General features: G+C 48.0%; 8 protein-coding genes and 1 non-coding gene across 9 annotated transcripts; 5 read left to right on the top strand and 4 right to left on the bottom strand.

The window, feature by feature from the left end:
- Positions 1-249: 249 nt before the first annotated feature.
- On the top strand, positions 250-1,313 carry MCYG_00876 (tRNA 2'-phosphotransferase 1; the record flags this gene model as incomplete). Its single annotated transcript, XM_002850726.1, has 2 exons — positions 250-393; positions 447-1,313. The coding sequence occupies 2 exons, from the start codon at positions 250-252 to the stop codon at positions 1,311-1,313; spliced, it is 1,011 nt and encodes a 336-aa protein (XP_002850772.1).
- A 310-nt stretch (positions 1,314-1,623) lies between these two features.
- Positions 1,624-1,708, top strand: MCYG_10512. Its single transcript has one exon. It is a non-coding gene; the product is annotated as a tRNA-Gly (tRNA).
- Positions 1,709-1,817: 109 nt separating this feature from the next.
- On the bottom strand, positions 1,818-3,327 carry MCYG_00877 (phosphotransferase family protein; the record flags this gene model as incomplete). Its single annotated transcript, XM_002850727.1, has 3 exons — positions 1,818-2,704; positions 2,757-3,156; positions 3,232-3,327. The coding sequence occupies 3 exons, from the start codon at positions 3,325-3,327 to the stop codon at positions 1,818-1,820; spliced, it is 1,383 nt and encodes a 460-aa protein (XP_002850773.1).
- Positions 3,328-4,602: 1,275 nt separating this feature from the next.
- MCYG_00878 (beta-lactamase domain-containing protein) lies at positions 4,603-6,660 on the top strand (the record flags this gene model as incomplete). Its single annotated transcript, XM_002850728.1, has 1 exon — positions 4,603-6,660. One exon carries the CDS (start codon positions 4,603-4,605, stop codon positions 6,658-6,660), a length of 2,058 nt encoding a protein of 685 aa, XP_002850774.1.
- A 2,299-nt stretch (positions 6,661-8,959) lies between these two features.
- Positions 8,960-9,654, top strand: MCYG_00879 (uncharacterized protein; the record flags this gene model as incomplete). The annotated part of the gene is made up of 2 exons (XM_002850729.1): positions 8,960-9,136; positions 9,400-9,654. 2 exons carry the CDS (start codon positions 8,960-8,962, stop codon positions 9,652-9,654), a joined length of 432 nt encoding a protein of 143 aa, XP_002850775.1.
- Positions 9,655-10,467: 813 nt separating this feature from the next.
- Positions 10,468-11,544, top strand: MCYG_00880 (mucin; the record flags this gene model as incomplete). Its single annotated transcript, XM_002850730.1, has 1 exon — positions 10,468-11,544. One exon carries the CDS (start codon positions 10,468-10,470, stop codon positions 11,542-11,544), a length of 1,077 nt encoding a protein of 358 aa, XP_002850776.1.
- A 1,721-nt stretch (positions 11,545-13,265) lies between these two features.
- Positions 13,266-14,060, bottom strand: MCYG_00881 (uncharacterized protein; the record flags this gene model as incomplete). Its single annotated transcript, XM_002850731.1, has 1 exon — positions 13,266-14,060. The coding sequence occupies one exon, from the start codon at positions 14,058-14,060 to the stop codon at positions 13,266-13,268; it is 795 nt and encodes a 264-aa protein (XP_002850777.1).
- Positions 14,061-14,663: 603 nt separating this feature from the next.
- MCYG_00882 (ADP/ATP carrier protein) lies at positions 14,664-16,187 on the bottom strand (the record flags this gene model as incomplete). The annotated part of the gene is made up of 6 exons (XM_002850732.1): positions 14,664-14,837; positions 14,900-15,277; positions 15,341-15,586; positions 15,690-15,766; positions 15,895-15,916; positions 16,093-16,187. 6 exons carry the CDS (start codon positions 16,129-16,131, stop codon positions 14,664-14,666), a joined length of 936 nt encoding a protein of 311 aa, XP_002850778.1.
- Positions 16,188-16,977: 790 nt separating this feature from the next.
- MCYG_00883 (KRI1) lies at positions 16,978-18,874 on the bottom strand (the record flags this gene model as incomplete). The annotated part of the gene is made up of 2 exons (XM_002850733.1): positions 16,978-18,650; positions 18,712-18,874. 2 exons carry the CDS (start codon positions 18,872-18,874, stop codon positions 16,978-16,980), a joined length of 1,836 nt encoding a protein of 611 aa, XP_002850779.1.
- Positions 18,875-18,986: the final 112 nt, after the last annotated feature.

An 18,986-nucleotide genomic window follows, 5' to 3' on the forward strand; every position in this document is an offset into this window, starting at 1 on the left:
GACTGAAACTCTAAATGGTATCCAATATTCGATGGAAATTCAGACTCATAAAAGGATAATAAACACAAACCGCATCATATATCAATGTTTTATATAAGAGCGCTGAAGGCACTAACGCTACAGTCGTACCCAAACCTCCAAGTCGCGAAGCTCTATTCCCACTCTCATTTTCAAAGGCGGTATTTCCGTCTCACCTCGCCACGTTCCGTCCCGCTTAGAGCTCGGTTTCCCTCTCCCATCAATATCCAAATGGCACCGCCTCGGGGAAGAGGCGGTAGGGAGCAATCACGAGAATATAGAATATCGAGAGAACTTACGTTCATACTACGGCATGCCGCTGAAAAGGAGGGGATTAAAATCGACAGGCAAGGCTATGCTAACGTGGGCGAACTAGTCAGTACCCTCTACAGACACTAGTTGACTCAGAAGGCTAATAAATGGTCAAGTTACAATATAGGAAACTCAAGGGCCTAAAAGCGACCCTAGCAGATGTCCTCGAGGCAGTTTCCACCTCCGATAAGCAGAGATTTGGTCTTCTATACATCCCCGACCAACCCAGCTTGCCCGAAATAAACGCAAAAGAAGAGGCGGCTACAGGCGATGAGTCCTCTCTCTTGACTGCTACCAATCAAGCACTCGCCGCCAACGATCCGGATCCGAATAACTACTTAATCCGTGCCAGACAGGGGCATAGTATGAAGTGTATTGACTCTGCCTCTCTTCTTACACCACTTACCCTCTCTGAAAATCCCTCCGTTCCCCTACCTGAAACTGTTGTCCACGGAACCTACCATGCTACCTGGCCCAAGATACTCCAGAGTGGCGGGCTGCGGTGTATGGGAAGAAATCACATACACTTTGCCAGTGGGCCACCTATAAGCTCAGTTCTGCCTAATGGGAGAGGCGGTGAGGTAGCGACGCCTCCAGCCAAAAGCCATGGACGTGATAGTGTAATTTCCGGGATGAGAGCAGATGCTCAAATTTTGATATATATCGACCTTAAACGCGCCCTAGCTGCCGGCTGCCCGTTCGGCATAAGTGAGAACGGTGTAATTTTGAGCGAGGGTATATCTTCCGATGGGACTGACGATAAGAAGATAGGACTCGAATTCTTCGACATCGTGGTAGAGAGGAAGAACGGTCTGGGTATTTTATGGGAGAACGGGGTGTTAGTGAAAGAATCGCCCGATTGGATGTTAACTGCAAAGGCTCCAGTCGGGAAGGGTGGTCAGAGGCAAAGGGGTGGGAGGGGCCAAGCCTCGGCGCCACGACTGAAGATAGAGAAGGATACAGATTGTGTGGAGGAAGATTGATGATATTATCTCCTATACGTGCTCTATACCCGACTAGAAATCGTGTGGTGTACTATTCTACGTCCTCATCCTCAGCCTAGAGGCGAGAGTAAAGGAGATGGCTACTGATACATAGCCCCTGGAGTGACCTACTCTGTACGTGTCCTTCCATATGCTCCTTACAAGAGTAGCTGAATATTGTTGTCTCTATCTCTATTTACGACATTGTCTTGGCGCTTCGGGAGTAACATGAGCTTAAATAAGGTTAATTTTTGGTACATAAAAGGAGGATTCTATCAGGGCAATAGGCGAGCCCCACATCCACACAACAGCATCAATGGTGTAAGGGTAGCACGGGTGCCTTCCATTCACAATTGGTCTAGCACCCAATCCGCGTTCGAGTCGCGGTTGATGCACGTTAATCACTTCGTTTTTTTGGTTCCATCATTGATATCTCTCTTAAGAAATTGGAACCTTTCTTGGTCGGCAGAATGCTGCTGTGAAGTGTTAAGTATGATCCTCATGTTACAACGCCTGCTCCAATCTCCTCCTCAATCTCTCCAGCTCAACCTTACAATCTTCAAATTCTCGCTTAGCATCCTCATACTGTTCATGCGAAACCCACCCATCCTTTCCCAGAAGTTGTGTTCGAAATCTCTCAAATTCACCAAATGCCTCGCCCCATTCCTCAGCCTGCTGACGTGCCTCTTTGATCTCTTCCTCAGTGAATGAAATAGGGCATGTTGGTGTTACGCCATTTTTGCGTGTTAACTGGTCCCATTTCTCATAAACTTGCATAAGTAACTCTCTGAGCGGAATTGGCCCATCAAACGCAGACTGCTGGACGATGTAAAATATAAAAGAGGTGGGGTGTTCGTCGTTCCTCATAGCATCCATAGCCTTGACTTGAAGAGGGTTCATTTTCCTCGAGGCAAGCTCGTAGAATTTCTTCAGCCTTAGACGGTCAAGCGACTCTTCAGCGAGCCTTTTCTCCTCCGGTGATAAGGCGTCAAAATCTTCTGGGAGTGTGGGCTGGATGGCACCCCAAGGGTATGGATCGTCGCAATCGAATATTGATGGGAATCTAGATTGCATAAAAAGCGGGGAAGCATATGTTCCTTGCCAGTCGATTATACCCGAAATTTTTGATGGATCGGTTGCATCAACGAAGATGTTATCGAAGTGAAGATCCTGGTGCATTAGGATGGGTTGGGTGATTTCAGAGGGGGGTATAATGTAGGGTAGGATGGAAATGAACTGTTCTAGAAGTTTAATGTGAGGCTTAGACAACGATGGGGTGTTGACTCGCTCCCAAAAAGACAATGTTTCCTGTGCATTAGTTACACTCAAATCCTGTATTGAAGATATCTCCCGTCTTGCAATAGCGGTAAGATATTCCACGGCCGTTTTCCCTTTAAACGGTCAGCTAATATAGCCTAGTTACTGGTTCATGACTGGACTTACAGGGGCCTTGATTTCCTTGTTTCCCGCCCTTTTCAACGTAGAACGCTCTCTCAGTCGTTGGGCCTATGACAAACCGGGATGCATCCTCTTCTCTCCCACAAGGAACCCTATTTGGGCTAATTGCCTCTATGTATTTAGGGTCACTATCTCCAAAACGAGCTTTATAATATAAGCTGCCATGCCCCATAAACCTAGTGTTTACAAGCTTCATCTCAATCTCAACAACGCTCTTAACCAAATCGAAACGCTGTCTTTCAGACATGCTGTCCCAAACTTCGCTCAATTGACGGCCGCCCACTCTCTCCATCAATATGTACTCGACGCCCACTGGATTTGGCTGTGATTCTGGGGAACTCCAAGCCAAAACTTTGGGGACAGGAATGTCAAGGACGGTGCCAAGCTAAATATGGCCAACACTTGAGTTAGTAGTCTGCTATTGAATTGTATTCAGACATAATCTAGAAGGGTCACCTACAAAATCAAGAGTTGCCACTTCGCTGGAAACCACCTGGCTTAAATGACCGATATTCGGGTTAGGAATTCTTGCTAAGACATCCCTGCCATCCTCCATTTCCAGAGAAAACACTTTGTTATAAAGCCCTTCCGGCAATTTCCTTAACCCAATGCATTTGCTGCCAAGTGCTTGGGAAGCACAACGCTTGAGGGCTTCGGCATTGAACTCAACATAGCGTTTCCTCAACTGACTGTTTTCATTGTAGAGCCAGCGGCCAGATGTGTAACTGAAGAGCTCGTTGTTTATATGGAATTGCCCTGTGCCTGTTAAACTGGCGAGGCCTCGAAAAAATAACTGCTTCCCGAAGAATGTATAAAACCCCTTTTGTCTTCTCAAAGTATAGCGATATAGTATGAGACTGGCCATATCCTTCTTTTGAGCACTCTAAGGGATAAAGCCCGAACAAAATTGCTTGGTGTATAACTAATTAATTAGTTATAACCCGCTTGGTGAGAGCTCGGCACATGTTTGGTTAGAGTCTTGATATGGTCCGCGTGGGGGTATAAAGCTATAGTATTCTATGTACTATTGAGCGTTGATATATTACAAAAGGTATGTGGTCGTTATTGCCATAAACAGTTAGTTAAACATGCGTTGCACGTGACCACACCATCCTCTCTGATGGAAACATCAACACCCAAAACTATCACACACTATCTGGAGAACTAGTCTTTTCTTTTAAATGCATAATGAAGAGAGTTCTTGCATTTGATATTCTAACTAATATACAATAGCCATTGTTGATCGGTCTATATCAGATACTGGAAGAGATAATCGAGACGTCAACCAGATTTCCCCTCCTGTGCTGCATTGCGTATAGAACCGGATTATGCATTGGTGAATACAGAGTCTCAGGTCATTTGATAAACATTCGATATCTTATAACCACTATCTTCCCCGCTTGTATTCCGGTCGGGATGACAATGGACACAAATGCAAGGTTTTGCGCAAAAAACATAACCAATCTACTTCCATTCAAGGTATATACCATCTACATCCACTTATTTAGAGCCACCTAACCAGGTGATGTAATGTCCTAAATCAGGCCAATATGATATATGCTGAGCAACCATTGTCGAGCAAGGGATGATACCCAAATTTATTCCATATGCTGCTCAACCATAGTCCGTGCCACAGCTTTCCAGCTATGCCCATTGGCTATATACTACTCTGTGGCCAGGTATAATGAGAGGCATACTTGAATATCATGGTATTTGTTGTGAAACGGCCTGGGCCGGCAACTTCCTGAAAAGGCATACAGTTAATCTGCTCACGAGAGGGGATTGTTGTTGAGAAACAGAAAATCATGTCGGCATGGTTATATATTTAACCATGTTCCTCCTCTCTAAACTAGGCTATATAGCTGAACAAAATACTCAAACTGGCCCCCTACTCCATATCAACAGAAGCACTTTTTCCCCCTCACCACTGGCAACGCCCTCCCAAGTCAAAATGAACGATGACTTTGAATTCGCTCAGCGGGGGCTTTTGAGTACTCCTAAAAGGTCTTTAGTGATTTCGGACTTTGGGAGAGATGTCGTCTGGAATTTCAATGCTTATGCCTTCCTTGAAGATGAGGCTCCTAACACTGTCAACAAATTACTATGGAGACAAGGACAGCTCTGCAGTGCAACACCCGGGCTCTATCAAGTCATCGACGGTATTTATCAAATCCGCGGATATGACCTAGCTAATATGAGCATTATCCAAATTCCGAATTCCAATGGGATCATTATTGTCGACTGTTTGACCTCAGTTGAGACAGCTCGAAGTGCCATAGAGCTCTACCTAGATTACTATAAAGACAAACATAACCAGGACGCAGAAATCAAGGCTCTATTCTATACCCACTGCCATATAGATCATTTTGGGGGTGCACAGGCAATTGTCGATCTCGCAAAGGCAGGTGGTAATAGTAATCTTCCAATTTATGGTCCTGACGGGTTTCTTGAGCATGCGGTCAGTGAAAATATTTACGCCGGGGCAGCAATGACGCGACGATCCATTTACATGTACGGAGAAGTTCTACCCAGATCTCCTGAAGGGCAGATTGGATGTGGACTGGGACAAGCTGTGTCTACCGGGGCCTCCTCGCTTGTGGCACCATCTCATGTCATCACCGAGGACGGCCCTCTAAAAGTAGCTGTTGAGGGCCTGAAGATTACTTGCCAGCTTACCCCGGGAACTGAAGCACCTGCAGAAGTAAACTTTTACTTCCCTGACTACTTGGCGCTGTGTATGGCAGAGAATGCTACCCATACCCTGCATAATCTCCAAACACTGCGTGGTGCCCCGGTACGCGATGGACGGCTCTGGTCACGGTACATGGATGAGTCGATAGCACTGTTCGGCGATAAGACTGATGTCGTATTTTCTAGCCACCACTGGCCCACCTGGAAGGAAGATAAGGATCTTGTGGTTAAGTTTCTGTCTGAACAGCGTGATTACTACGCCTACCTTAACAATGAAACGCTTCGGCAGCTCAACGATGGAAAAACCCCTTTGGAAATCGCAGAAGATATCCAGATGCCTCCGTCGCTGAGTTCCAGGACTAATCTCCGTGGATACTACGGCTCTATAAGCCATAATGCCAAAGCAGTCTATGACAAATACATGGGTTGGTTTGACGGGAACCCTGCATATCTATGGCCTCTTCCCCCTACTGCAGAATCGATCGAATTCGTCAAATGCATGGGTGGAAATGAAGCTGTTCTCAAACTGGCCCAGGGGTATCGTACTGACAAAAATTATCGCTTTGCGGCCACGCTCCTTGACAAACTTATCTTTGCAACCCAAAGCAACCCAGCCGAAAAGGACGGGGAGACTGCAAAGCAGGCAAAGCAAGAACTGGCAGCCGTGTATACCGCACTCGGATACGGTGCAGAAAACGGGCCGTGGCGCAACATCTACCTGACAGGAGCATATGAACTGAAAAACGGGGCCACAGCAGCCGTCAACTCGGTTTCGTCTCAGTCAATGATGAACGTAAGCTTAGACCAGCTATTCGATACGATAGCTATTCTCATGGATGGACCAAAGGCCTTCAAACAGCCCAAGGTCTATCTTGAGAAGGAAATCTCAATTGACTTCATGGTTGAGGACATTGCGCAGCTTAAAAAGATGGGTGCTGGCTGGCACATGAGACTGAGCAATGCTGCCCTCACGGGGCATGCTGTCGGATACACTGCGCCTCCAAACCCACGCAGCGCCGGCGTTGCTCTCACTGTCTGGCTCAAGCATGAACAGCTCGTGAGCCTTATCGTGGCTGCAGCCACTGGTAAAAACCCCAACCTCGACAACCTCACTATCAGTGGAGACGTGGACGCTTGGGCCAAAGTCATGGCCATTATTACACTCCCAAGCACCGCATTCAATATTGTGACGCCTTGAGCATGATTGTTATATTTTATCACTTACGATAACATTTCGATCACTATCATTTAAGCGTTTTTCTTTTTCTAGTCTCTCATATCTACGGGCTTACTATTTACGAAATTGAAATGTTCACTCACACTCTTAATAAATATCATTGTCATTCTCTCGACTGGGTTTGGATGTAGCACACTGCAGCGAGACACAATATCGAGCTTGGGAGACACCTTGAGAAAGGTGTTTATACACCAAAATCAGCTGGACCAGAATGAAGGGCACGATTTTTTGATGTAATCAGTGGAATGTACTTCAACATCTGCAGACATGGCAGCTTAAATTCCTTCTTCCAGACGTGTTTGCAATTGATCTGAGGTGGGTCTAGATATATGGCTTTCTCCTTTGTCTTATATAAATCTTGCGCCGTGGATTAAAGCGGACGCATGCACTCTTTTGGCTGTAGGGAGTGGTTCTCCCTGACGGGGCTCTTGAATATAAGCTTCTTGTTTTTTCTGACATAATAGGGGTGTTGCAACGCTGTGGCATGATGTTCTGACGGAATCATGATCTAGGCCCTAGTAGCGTTACTACCTGCTGTGCTACGTGTGAGCACTTGATAGAAGGGAACGGTCAGTTCTGACAGGCTCGGAGTATCAGGTTCCTGATATCTAGCTCTCCAAGCTTCACTTTGGGTATATATGGATGTCAAATAATGTCGGGACCTTGGGCCATGAGACCACGGGACAAAAACGGTCTATCTGCCCCATGGAAACATGAATGATAAAGAGTCGAACGGATGACTAATCCAACAAATAATCGTCCTGCAAGTCCACCAAAGAATGACTAATCACAGTGCCTGATGACTAACGGAGCCATTCCTTAATTGGGAATATGCTGTTGACTCATCAACATGACTAAGAAGACCAAACTTACCCATATTCAACCAATGGTAGTATTATATGAATAAATAACCCATGTTCAAGGAAGCATATTAGCGAAGAGAATAAAGGTGGCAACGACTATCTGTTTCAAGGGACAAACGCGAGATCACAAAAAAAAAAAAGGAAAAAAGGTCTGGCCAGTTGGCAAGCCGCTTCATCAGTCAGCATATATAACACACACTGTCGTAAGCAAGAGCTTCTTCCCCCCTAAGATGATCAAGAGGTCCACTTGCCCATGTTTAATCTTAACCTCTATCGATCAATATATCCAAAGGTAGATCGCCATCACCCCCCTTTTTTCCCTATTTTCTCCATAAGGGGGCCCGCGTTGGATCGTGTTTAAGCAACGTCCCGTCAAGGCGGTTTCACCCACCGTTTCAAAAAAAAAACACACACACACATAACATGCTTCATCCGGCTCGAGTTGAATAAAACAGCCAGAGATCGAGCTCCTGGACATATATCTGTCCGCGTATATATGTGACTATGGGTATGGAATAAAAGGCGTCTTGATTCAGTGGTGGCGGCGAGCGCTCAGGAGGCGGTGAAGTCTAAGCCTGGAACTCTCATGATGAGTACTATGTAAAAAGGGGTGAGTGTGGAGGGCGGTGTGGTAGTTAGACGTGGCGTCTGTGAGACCTCTTGAGAGCAAGTCTTCTCTTATCAGTGGTATTTTATCTGATAGTGAGAGAGAAAGAGGAGGACGACCAAGGTAGATGACGAGATCTTTATATATGGATACATGCAACATGGCGGCTATTAGGTTCAACCAATCACCAGCGGGCGCTCTGCAAAATCGACAAGATTTATCTGATCCAATGTAGAAGGGGCTTACTCCCCTACAAAAACCAAGGGAATACTTTTTCGCGTCTTCTCCTCAAATCTATCAAGTGTAAGTCTCAAGCACCAGCCTGATTCTGTGTCAAATATGCCATTCGGCCAAAAAGGCGAGCCCGCACCAATTGGTGGCAGGACCGGTAATTATATATTTCCATATTTAAGTATCTTTTACTCCGTACTAATATATGATATAGTACATTAGGGCACGAAATATGCCGCCCGAGTCATATGAAGAATTTGCAGCCATCCTAAAGAGCCGTGGATGCAACAGTATTATGATGAACGGGGTGGTTTGTTTCCAATCGCTTATGGGCTGCAGAGTGAACAGTTTTCACCTGCAAATATATCTGGTAATAAGGCTGAGTGAAGGTTAGTACTTTAAGTATAGACTATCGTTAGCAGCCATTATACAATAAATTGTCTACCTTGTTGATCGAATATCTTGAGTGTCCCGATTTTACAAGTGTCGGCACGTTGGTGACACCGTACATATCAACACAAAACTGCTCGTCAGGCAGCAAAAAAGAGGGGAAGAAAAGATGGAGAAACTGGCGAGTGAGGAGAAAAGCGAGGAACTCGTGGGCGCGCGCGCATCGGGCGTTCGGGCGTTCGGGGCGGTCATGCCGGAAAGGAACGGAGGGGAAAAGAGGGAGGAAAAGTTCAAGGAAAATGTCTCCAGGAGGGGATTCGCATCAAGGATATCAAGGATGCCAGGGGTGTTACCTCTAGGATCTCTCAGGGAGATCTCAAGGGAGGGATCGCTCTCAGGGTTCTCGGTTCCGGGGCCATGTTACATCCTGTAGCACCGACCTCTTGTCCGACGCGCAAGGTGTCTTGAATAGTAGCGTAGCAGTAGTGGACAAGTACATAGTAGTACGTAGCTATATATATGGTATACATAGTACGATGATTACGCGAGGAGGAGGCGGAGTAAGCGAAGGATGGAGCTGAAGCCTTGGGGGGAGGAAGACCAACATAGCCTGCGCATGTTAACTGCCGAGTAAAAGAGGGAGAAGGAGAAGACGTCACTTGCACCACTTGGTTAGCGACTTTTTGCATCATCGACGACCTTGAGAGAAGTAAGAGAAGAAGAAGAGGCAGAAAGAGTGGAAGAAGGAGGGCAGGTGGTTGGCTGGGGTGGAGTGGCCAATGGGGAAGAAGGAGACGGGCAGCCGCTGGAAGAGGGCGACGATGTCTGGCGGGAAGCGCGGGTGGAGAGCCAGACGAAGCATGAGACTTGGACCTTCGAGGAAGCAGGAAGAAGCAGGAAGAAGCAGGAAGAAGCAGGAAAGGAAGAAGTAGGAGGATGTAGGAAGACTCTCTATCTCTATCTCTCTCTCTCTTTCTCTCTCTCTCTCTCCCTCTCTATCTCTCTCTAAGCGATGGTATTCTATCTACATACGGAGTACCGTAGATTCACGTCTTATGTAATATCTCTGAGTCAGCTCACGTGCACCCACCAGATCGGGTCAACCCGGGCTAGTGCCCAAAGCAGACTAGCGTGCGGGAGACCCAAGGGATCCACCTGACCTTTTCCCAGAAGGTCTTGGCATCTTCTCCTTAAAGGAAGGTCTCCACTTTTTATTTTTCCTTTTCTTCTTCTTCCTTCTTTTACTTCTTCGTCTTCTCATCGCAAAAAAACACAAGAAGCAGAAGAAGCAGAAGCAGAAGAAGAAGAAGCAAAGGAACAACAAGCTCGCCCTCACATCGCCAACAAGTTTTTCTTTATCTTTTTTTACTTGAAAAGAAAATCCCGCCTTTTTCTTACTCAAGACTTGTACATTCTTAATATCGTCCGCGTCCGTTTCCTTTCTCCCTTCAACATCCATCACCAATCGAAACATATACGCAAGACAGGCTCTTATAGGGAGTCTCTCTCTTGTGCACTCTTGATACTGCTTGTGTGGTCTACGTATTGTAGTCTTCGCTGACGTTGGTTCTTCCTTTTGCCTTCAACCGTCTGGCTGCATCAAGTCACATGCTAACAACCCGGTCATCATTACAGTCACAATAAGAAGAAGAACAGCCACAGACGACATCATACATCATGGCTCCTCGTTCGGTCACCAAGACGGCCTCCATGGACATCCCCAAGCCGCGCGATGCTCCTCGCCGTCATGCTATGCTGCCCACGCCTCCCTCGTCCATCTCTCCCTGTCTCAACCCCCAAGGCTTCAAGCAGCGTGTCACCCACGAGGTCCTCCACCAGTATAACCTCCGCTCCCCACCGGCTTCCTCTTCCCTCGCCCCCCATGACACACAACATGAGATAGATGCGGTCGACTCGGACATCGACCTGCAGGACACCGAAGACAGGCGTACTTCTGCCGCTAATACCGCAACCCGTAACCACGGCAAGGCTGATGTCTCGGGAGACATCACGCCAGCCATGTTGGCGAGGCATCACCTGCCCGACATCCTGCTGGCACATGGCCCGCTCGCCATCAGGCACATCATGGGCTACCTGACCACCTCGGTGCCCGGATTCGCCATGATACCGCCCGCCAAAGCAAGGAGACTGGTTGTCGCCGGCTTGGAGGGCAAGGCTTCCCTCTCCGCCAACGCTGGCTCCATGGACGACGGTGAGGTCGAGTTCGAGAAGGTTGGATGGGGTCGCTGGGACGCTTACCGTCGTGGCCAGCAGAAGGATGGTGGTGCCGCTACTGCTGCTACTCGTGCTGGCCACGTCAACCGCCAACTCCCTCACTACTACTCCTCTGCCGACTCTCCCATCTTCTCCCACTCAGACTTTGCCCAGAACCACGACATTGACGAGGTGGACAAGATGTCCCTCGACGACGACAACGACGGCCAGGAGCGGATGTACTGCTCTTCCTCGGACGCAGAGGAGGCAGACGTCATGGACGGCGACTGGGACGAGGCTGACATGACCGACGAGGAGGACTGGGCCGGTATCGGTGCAGACGCCCTCAGAGCCCAGTCTCTCGGTCAGGAGCTCTCCATGCCCTCAGCCGTCTACGCTCGAGGCTACGGATACGGTCACGGCTACGGAGGTGGACCCTCTTCCTCTGCCCTGGCCAAGACCGCTCCCATGGCCATGCCAGCTGGTAACGTCGAGGAACGCGCCGCCGTCGAGGCTCTCCTGCAACTCGGGTCGATGTAGCCTCTCCCACACGCATCACCGACACTTTTTAACCTTTCTGCGACTCGACTTTCAACACCGGCGATCAATGCATATATCTTACTCTCTTCTATACATTTTTACCTTTTTAAAGTCCTTATTACACTTTTAATCCCACCCCCAACGACACGACCCGAGACGAAACCCTCCCTTTTTATTCCCATTTTCATGATACAGTACGCGTGGCTGGCCGCGACCGTATACTTATCAACCCACATTCCTTTTTGGCCTCACGATGTATTTTTCTTTTTTTTATCTCTTTCCAGTTCTTAATGTGTTTATTTTCATTTTAACGTGATTTCATGATAAATTTTCATCCTCTCCCCCCTTTTTTTTCTTGGCCGGTTTGGTGGCTTGCATATCTGGAATATGGCGCAGGCTGAAAACACGAAGAACCGAAACCAACGAAACTTCCTACCACACGACCGGTGTCTCCCATCTTCCATGCCAAAGCAGGCCATCTCAACAATGGCTGCATATCTAAGAAAGGATAGGCATAGGGAATAATACAATAGAATATGGCCTGTGGACTGGAACGGGGAAAACTGGAACTGGGAACTGGGAACAACAACAACGGGAACAGGGTGGCGCGTTTACTATGGCTTTATTTGTCTTCTTTTTTTCTGTCTTTATCCGTTCTATTTGCCAGAGATGTCAAACTTCTAGAAGAACAACAAGAAGAAGAGGTGAAAAAGAAAGAAAAAACATCCCTACCGGCTTTCTGTTCACAGTTCCTTACGTTCCTTATACCCAGGATCCCCTTTTTTTCTCTCCCTTTTTTTCTCCTATGTCTTTTCCTTTTAACATGATGATTCCCACCCCTTGTTCCTTACGTGCCTGTTTCTCTTCATATTTCTTTTCTATTTCCTTTTGTCCTGCCACGATACCCCCCCTTGCCCTGCCCTGCCCTGCCTGGCCCATCTGAAGAGAAGGAAAGCCAACTTCCCAACTCCAACTCCATCCTCGAAAACAAGAAAAAAACGAGAAAAAAAAAAGAAAAAGAAAAATAATAAAAACCAACAAAACGAAAACACTGCACGACGCACGTCTTGATGTCTTTTGTATGTTTTTTTGGTTCCCGAAAGGGCGCGACAGCAAGGATTTGAACACCGACAGGAACAAACGCAAACCTGGCTCGACCTTTCAACCTGCTTCAACGGCCCAGCTGATCCGGTCATCTTAGCTGAATTGTACTTGACATCTGGGCCCGTTAAGTCAGTCAGTCAGTCCAGCCAGTCGGTTTGGATCACGGACTGTTCTTCCTTTGCTCGCTCTTCGTTTTCTTTTTGCTTTTCTACCTGCTTCTCTCTCTCTGCCTACTTGGGCATTGCCATATATCTGGCTGGGAGGAATCAGTTCCATGGTCAGACTTACTCGGTCATCTTAACTGTATTGCACTGGGGAGTTTTGACCATTATTCTGCCCTACTCCTTCCGGCGACTGGCTCTATCTGCATATTTTTTTTCCTATTCGTTTTTACTATAGTTAGATAGCCGTTCACTGGCCCTGCTTTGGATTGGGTCATATCGAGATGTTTGATACATAACAACTACAACATATACAATATACTTTAATGAAGCCACGATCCATTACCATCATCTCCTCCCCACGTAAGATAAACTCCGCTCATGCACGATATACCGCAAACATAATCCCGAAGAACAAAACCGCCCATGAAAATATTCCTATAGTCATGCACCTATCTACCTCCCATTAACCCACCTCCAAACCCCTTCCTCCACCTCCGCCATCTTCTCTCCAGCACTCTTCATCCACGAAACAGTAGTCTCCCACATCCCAGCAGCAGAATCCCATATCCACTCATCATCCTGTGCCTGTTGTCTCTGTCCCACGTCCCCGCCTTCCCTGCTCCCATCGCCGAAAAAGTCGTATTCATATACATATCGCCCTCCCGCCTCTCCCGGCGCCGGATCCCACACCTGCCTCATCCCGAGGTGCGAGCCGTCGATGAATTCAGTGCCGTCAGCAGCGGCCAGTGTTGCAGCAGACGGCTGTGCGATTGCTGGATTCTGTCGATAGCCCGGTGGATGTTCGAGGTTAGGCATGTTCGTTCGTTCCAATGCTTGATGGGGAGGCATGTATTGTTGTTGCGTATTATTATGTGAGTGGGTATCTAGGTGGGTGTTGGGCGGTTTCGTCGTCGATGTTGTTCGGTAAAGATGCATTTCCGATGCTTTGGGAGGAGGAGGGATGGAGTTGTTCCTGTTGCGGTTGGAGGTTGTTGATGACGGTACGCTTTGACCTGTCCATGTTGTGCTGTGTCCTGTGTATGGGGTTGGAAAGGGCTGCGGTTGTGGTGGTGGAGGAACCGGTGAGGGCGAATCCTTTGAGATGCTTGTTGGAACCGTTGAAGTAGGGCTGGATGCTGGTTCGGGTTCTGGAGCAGTCGCTGTGGATGTAGGTAGAGATGGTACTGCCGCGGTATCCCCTTGGCCGGATGCTGTGCCCGTTGACGTCTTCAAGGGCTCATTTGCCATTTTCTTTTGGAAGAGCCGAGTCTCAGACTAAGATATAGACGTAACACTCGTCGTAAAAAGGTACATGTATCGTGTGAAGCTCTCTTCTGGTATGTATTATGATAGTAGAAGCGGTTCTACAGATGCAGGATTTGAAGCCCCTACGTCATATCATGTGACCACATGTAGGCGTTGGTTGGACGTGGAAATTGGGACCTGTTGGAAAAGAAATTTTGGGAGCAATAAAAACGACATTTTTCTATCTGACAAGGTTGTACATAGTGAAAACAGACAAAGGTGAAAGGGACCAGGGAGAGAAAATGATTGAATGCCAAGATGTCACCGAAGGAAATACACAGAAAATCAGCAGAAAAGAGACCTCGCAGGTAGTAGTGGTAAAGTACAGATGGGTGAAAAGAAAAACGCGACCCTGTCTCCGATTTCTCTAATGCATCAAGAACGATGATAGGGATCGGTTGTTCTCGACGCACTGTTGTTGTTCCATGGTAATCCAAGCGCTTCATGTCAATCCTCACTTCTCTCCCAGAAGAAGCAACGACCATCACGAATGAACACTCAGCTGGCTGTGATCCATTATGATTAGGGTTGGAATGGGCGAGCCGTTTATTTGTAGGCCTTTCCGAAGAGGAGGAGCTGGGCCTGGTCGTAGATGGAGAGGACACCAGCACCAGCAACACCACGGAGGATGTTGGCACCGGCACCCTTGAAGAAGGAGCGGATACCCTCCTTAGCCATGATTTGACGGGCAGCATCGAGAGAAGAAGAGTACTTGACGGCCTGTGAAGCATGTCAGATATGGATTTCCGTTGGCATATGACATGGTTCAATTCGATACGTACCTCACCAGAAGTCATCATCATACGACGACGGACAGTGTCAAGAGGATAAGAAGCAATACCAGCACCAGTGGTGACAGTCCAGCCGAGCAAGAAGGAGGCAAGGAAGTTACCCTCAAGAGGTCCAACGAGGAGAACGGGCTTGATGGAGTCGTACATTCCGAAGTACAGACCACGGTAGACGACAATTCCGAGGACGGAAGGACCGAAACCACGGTACAGACCAGCAATACCATCGGAAGCGAGGGTCTTCTTGTAGACGTCAACGAGACCGTTGAACTGACGATCACCACCCTTCTTAGCAGACTTGGCGTCGTTGGCAAGACGGGTACGGGCGTAGTCAAGGGAGTAGACGAAGAGAAGGGAGGTGGCACCGGCCATCTATTTTTGCTTGTCAGCAATGGCTGTCTCGTCAATATCCAATAGAGACATTGTTGAACTTACACCACCAGAGGCCAAGTTACCGGCCATCCAGGTCCAGTAGCCATCACGGTCCTTCTTGAAGGCAAACATAGACTTGTAGGTATCACGGAAAGCAAAGTTGAGAGCCTGGGTTGGGAAGTAACGAATGACGTTGGCAGTGTTACCTCTCCAGAGAGAGACCATACCCTCAGTACCAGCGGTTCTGCGGAAGCAGTCCATGATGCCGTTGTACTTGCGGTCGAGACGACCAGTCTTCAACATCTCATCCTAATCGGGTATTAGCGCCATTTTCCGGTTACGAGTGGAAAAATTTTTTTGCAGCAACAGATTCTCGAGAACTTGCCGCGTGCATATTTGGAGGCTAACATACCTGGTTCTGGATAAGAAGCTTAACACGCTCAATAGGAGCGGCAGCAGTCTTGGAGACGGCAGCGGAGACACCACCCACTGTAAAGCGAAAAAAATCTATGTTAGCATATCCATTCTACGTGTTTTCTCTCCTGCTCGCCAGGCGCCATCGACAGCCTGATGATTGCAGTTCTTTTCTTGCTTCATGTCTGAATTGATTCACGTACTCATAAAGTCCACGACGAAGCCCTACAATGGTGAGATGTTAGCCGCCCATGCCCGGGTGAAAATTTTTTCCCTCTACTCTTCATCAGCCATCGACAGCATCGATTCCATCCATTGTACAGTCGCAGCCGTGGCATCGACGACTACTCCCATCAATTGAAGGTCAAGCTGTCTCTGATCCTGTCTGGGGGCCTACTTACGGGAACTCCGAAGATGGACTTGTCCTGTTGGCTAGCCATTGTGCCGGTATGTGATTTCTTCGTGGAAAAGAAGAAAGGAAGAAACGAAGGAGAGGAGATGGAAGAGAAAGGCAAGCAAAAGCCTTCAAAGAGGAGAGAGGGATGCAAATGAAGCTTGGAGATGGAGGGAGAAAGAGAAGAGAGAGAAAGAAGAAGAAGAGAAAAAATCTGAAAGGGAAGAAAAAAATCCTCAATTGGGTTGTCAGGGAGGAAAGGGAAAATCTGTTGCGCTAGTCCTCTTTGGGCACAGTTGTCGCGTTGCCGAGTTCTCCCGAGATTTGCCCCGGAAGGAAAAACTTTTCTCTCTCTTCTTTTTTTTTCTTCTCTTTACAAGGTTGCTTCTTTTCCTCACCTTTCGCCGCTGGAGGAGTTCCACTCGGAAAACCAGAGACCAGACGTCGGCGCTCCCTCACTGCCTGCCTAGGTAACCCAACCCGCCCGTGTTCCAAGGAAGAAAGGAGGTGTGAAGCTGGGGAAGGGCGATGCTACCCACAAGACATATGCAAGGCTTTGCTGGGGGTGTGGACAGGCAGTAATACAGGTAATACTGGCCGGCCACTCCTGGCGCCAAGATGCAGAAGGGCTGGTACATACATGTATTAATCTGTACTCTGTAATACGAGGCTTCCCGTAGATATGCTCGTTTTCACGGCTGCTTCAACATGCTTCAACAGGTCGCCACAGAGGAGACGCCGTTGTTGCAGGTCGTTGCGGTCGTTTGGCTCTTGATACAAGAAGCTTTTTCAAGCCGTCAAGGCTGATTGCTTAGTAATCATTAACAAACGGTAACATCTAAGGTGCTATGTAGTGCTATGTAAGTCTTATGTACGAGTAAGGATATACGGATCAATGTTTCCTTGACCGTTTGCGACGCTTGCTGCTACCTTCTCGGATGTCTACCTTTGTCTCTCCATCTGCTTCTGGAGTAGGGACAGGTTCAGCTGTCAATTCAGGCGGTTCTTCCGTTCCAAAGGTCTGCTTGCGCCATTCTCTCAACCTGGCCTTCTTCCCCAGTCGTTTATGGTCACGCTTCTTCTTCTCTGCGTCGCGGAAGGAAGCTAGTTTCTTCAGGCCGGCATACTGGTTCAGTTGGGAGTCGTCTGCCATGAGAATGTCCCGCGCAGTCAGGCCATAGGAGACAGGAGACGACTCTCGGTAGCGGAATGCGCCTCCGAACTTCTTTGAGGAGCCGGGTAGGAGAGACGGTTCGAGCTCAAGAGACTTGTCGGCAAGAGCCTCGATCTTTCGCCGTTCTCGCTTAGCCTCCTTTTGCTTCTCCTTCTTATCCTTCAGCATCTGCTTCTTCGACTTTTTTGCCCCGTCATGGTCGTCTTCCTCTTCCTCTTCTTCGGCTTCCATGTCTACATCTAACTCCTCATCAAAGTCAGGCACCAGGTCGCCAATGTCAATATCATCGTCCCATTTTGGCTTCTTTAGCCTGCGCTTCTTGGGACCTGCACCATCATCACTCTCGTCCTCCTCCTCGCCGGCAGCATAGTATTCCTCTCCAAACCGCTGCTTCATCTCCTTCTCCCACTTCTCATCATCCCATCCCTCATCCAAGAACCTGCTCCAGTCCTCATCTGCAAAATCGCTGCTCTTCACGCCAGCCGCCTTCTTAATCTTGGCAAGCTTATCCTCGAGCTCTTCAATCTTCAACTTTCGCAGTCTTGCTCGCTCTTCTTCACGCTGTTTCTTCTCTTCTTCTTTTCTCTGGCGCTCTAGTTCCCGTTGGCGCTTTCGGCCACTGACCTCCTCCCTCCTAACGGAATATTTGGACGTAGTGTCACGGGCGTGGGTACGTATAACTTCATTGAGTTTGTTGGGATCCTCAAACCGTAGGTTATACGCTTCTTCAAACTGTTCGGCTTTCTTATCTTCCTCTTCGTCGTCGGATTCGAGGGGTTGGAAGCTGGATTTTTGGGTTGGTACCCAGGCTCGAGAAGCCATGAAGTTCGATAGGAACGTTTCCGGATCTTGGTCTGCCTCAGCAACATCCTTCTCCGTTATTGTAGGCCGGTCTGACTTGGGCACCGGCGCTTTCTCTTTGCGAACCAAAAACCCTTCATCTTCCTCTTCATCGTCCTGCTCCCCGTCCTCTGCTGTAGAATGCATCTCCTTGAGAATCGACCGTTTTAAGTCTTCCTGTTCTTGAGCATACGTTTTCGGCGCATCTTCGTCATCGTCGTCCACGTCCGGACCACTCAGTAGATTTCGACGATGATAATCCTTAAGGAACATTGGTTTTTCTCCCTTTACTGACTCGGGTTTTTCACCCTCTGCATTCTCTGTATCGTCCAGGACAGTATAAAACTTCGCATTGGGATCATAGACTTTTGGATCTTTAGATCGAATAGCTTGCAGTGTAGCCGCAATCTCCTCGTCCAAAGCCTCAGTTACAAGCTCAGCAACATCATCCTCTTCCTCAGAGTCCTCAGAACCAGACTCCTCTTCGTCTTCTCCTTCGTCTGCAGAAGGCTTGCCTTTGGGAAGCGGTCGTTTGCCCAACTTGTTTTCAACTAAAAGGAACAGGTTAGATTCTGTCCCCAACGTAGGTGCTTTCAATGAATTGAGACTAACGCTGTACCATTTCCTCCCTCTTCTTATTATATTCAAACCTCCTTGCATATTCCTTGTTGACATTGAGCTTGAAGTCATCTCCAATTGCGACTCCAGCGCCCTCGTCTTCTGAACCACTATCCTCAAAAAGCACCTTCTTCTGGCGTTTGTTCGGAGGCTCCATGATAGCGCAGGAGGAAAAAAGGACACAATGGCGGCTAACTAAAAGAGTGTCACTGGGTCTTAAAGAGTGTGTCAAACCTGTGAACATCAATGCTCTCTCAGTCTTATCAAAA

The sequence above is a fragment of the Microsporum canis genome, genomic scaffold (genome assembly GCF_000151145.1).
Source record: "Microsporum canis CBS 113480 supercont1.1 genomic scaffold, whole genome shotgun sequence".
NCBI lineage: Eukaryota > Fungi > Ascomycota > Eurotiomycetes > Onygenales > Arthrodermataceae > Microsporum > Microsporum canis.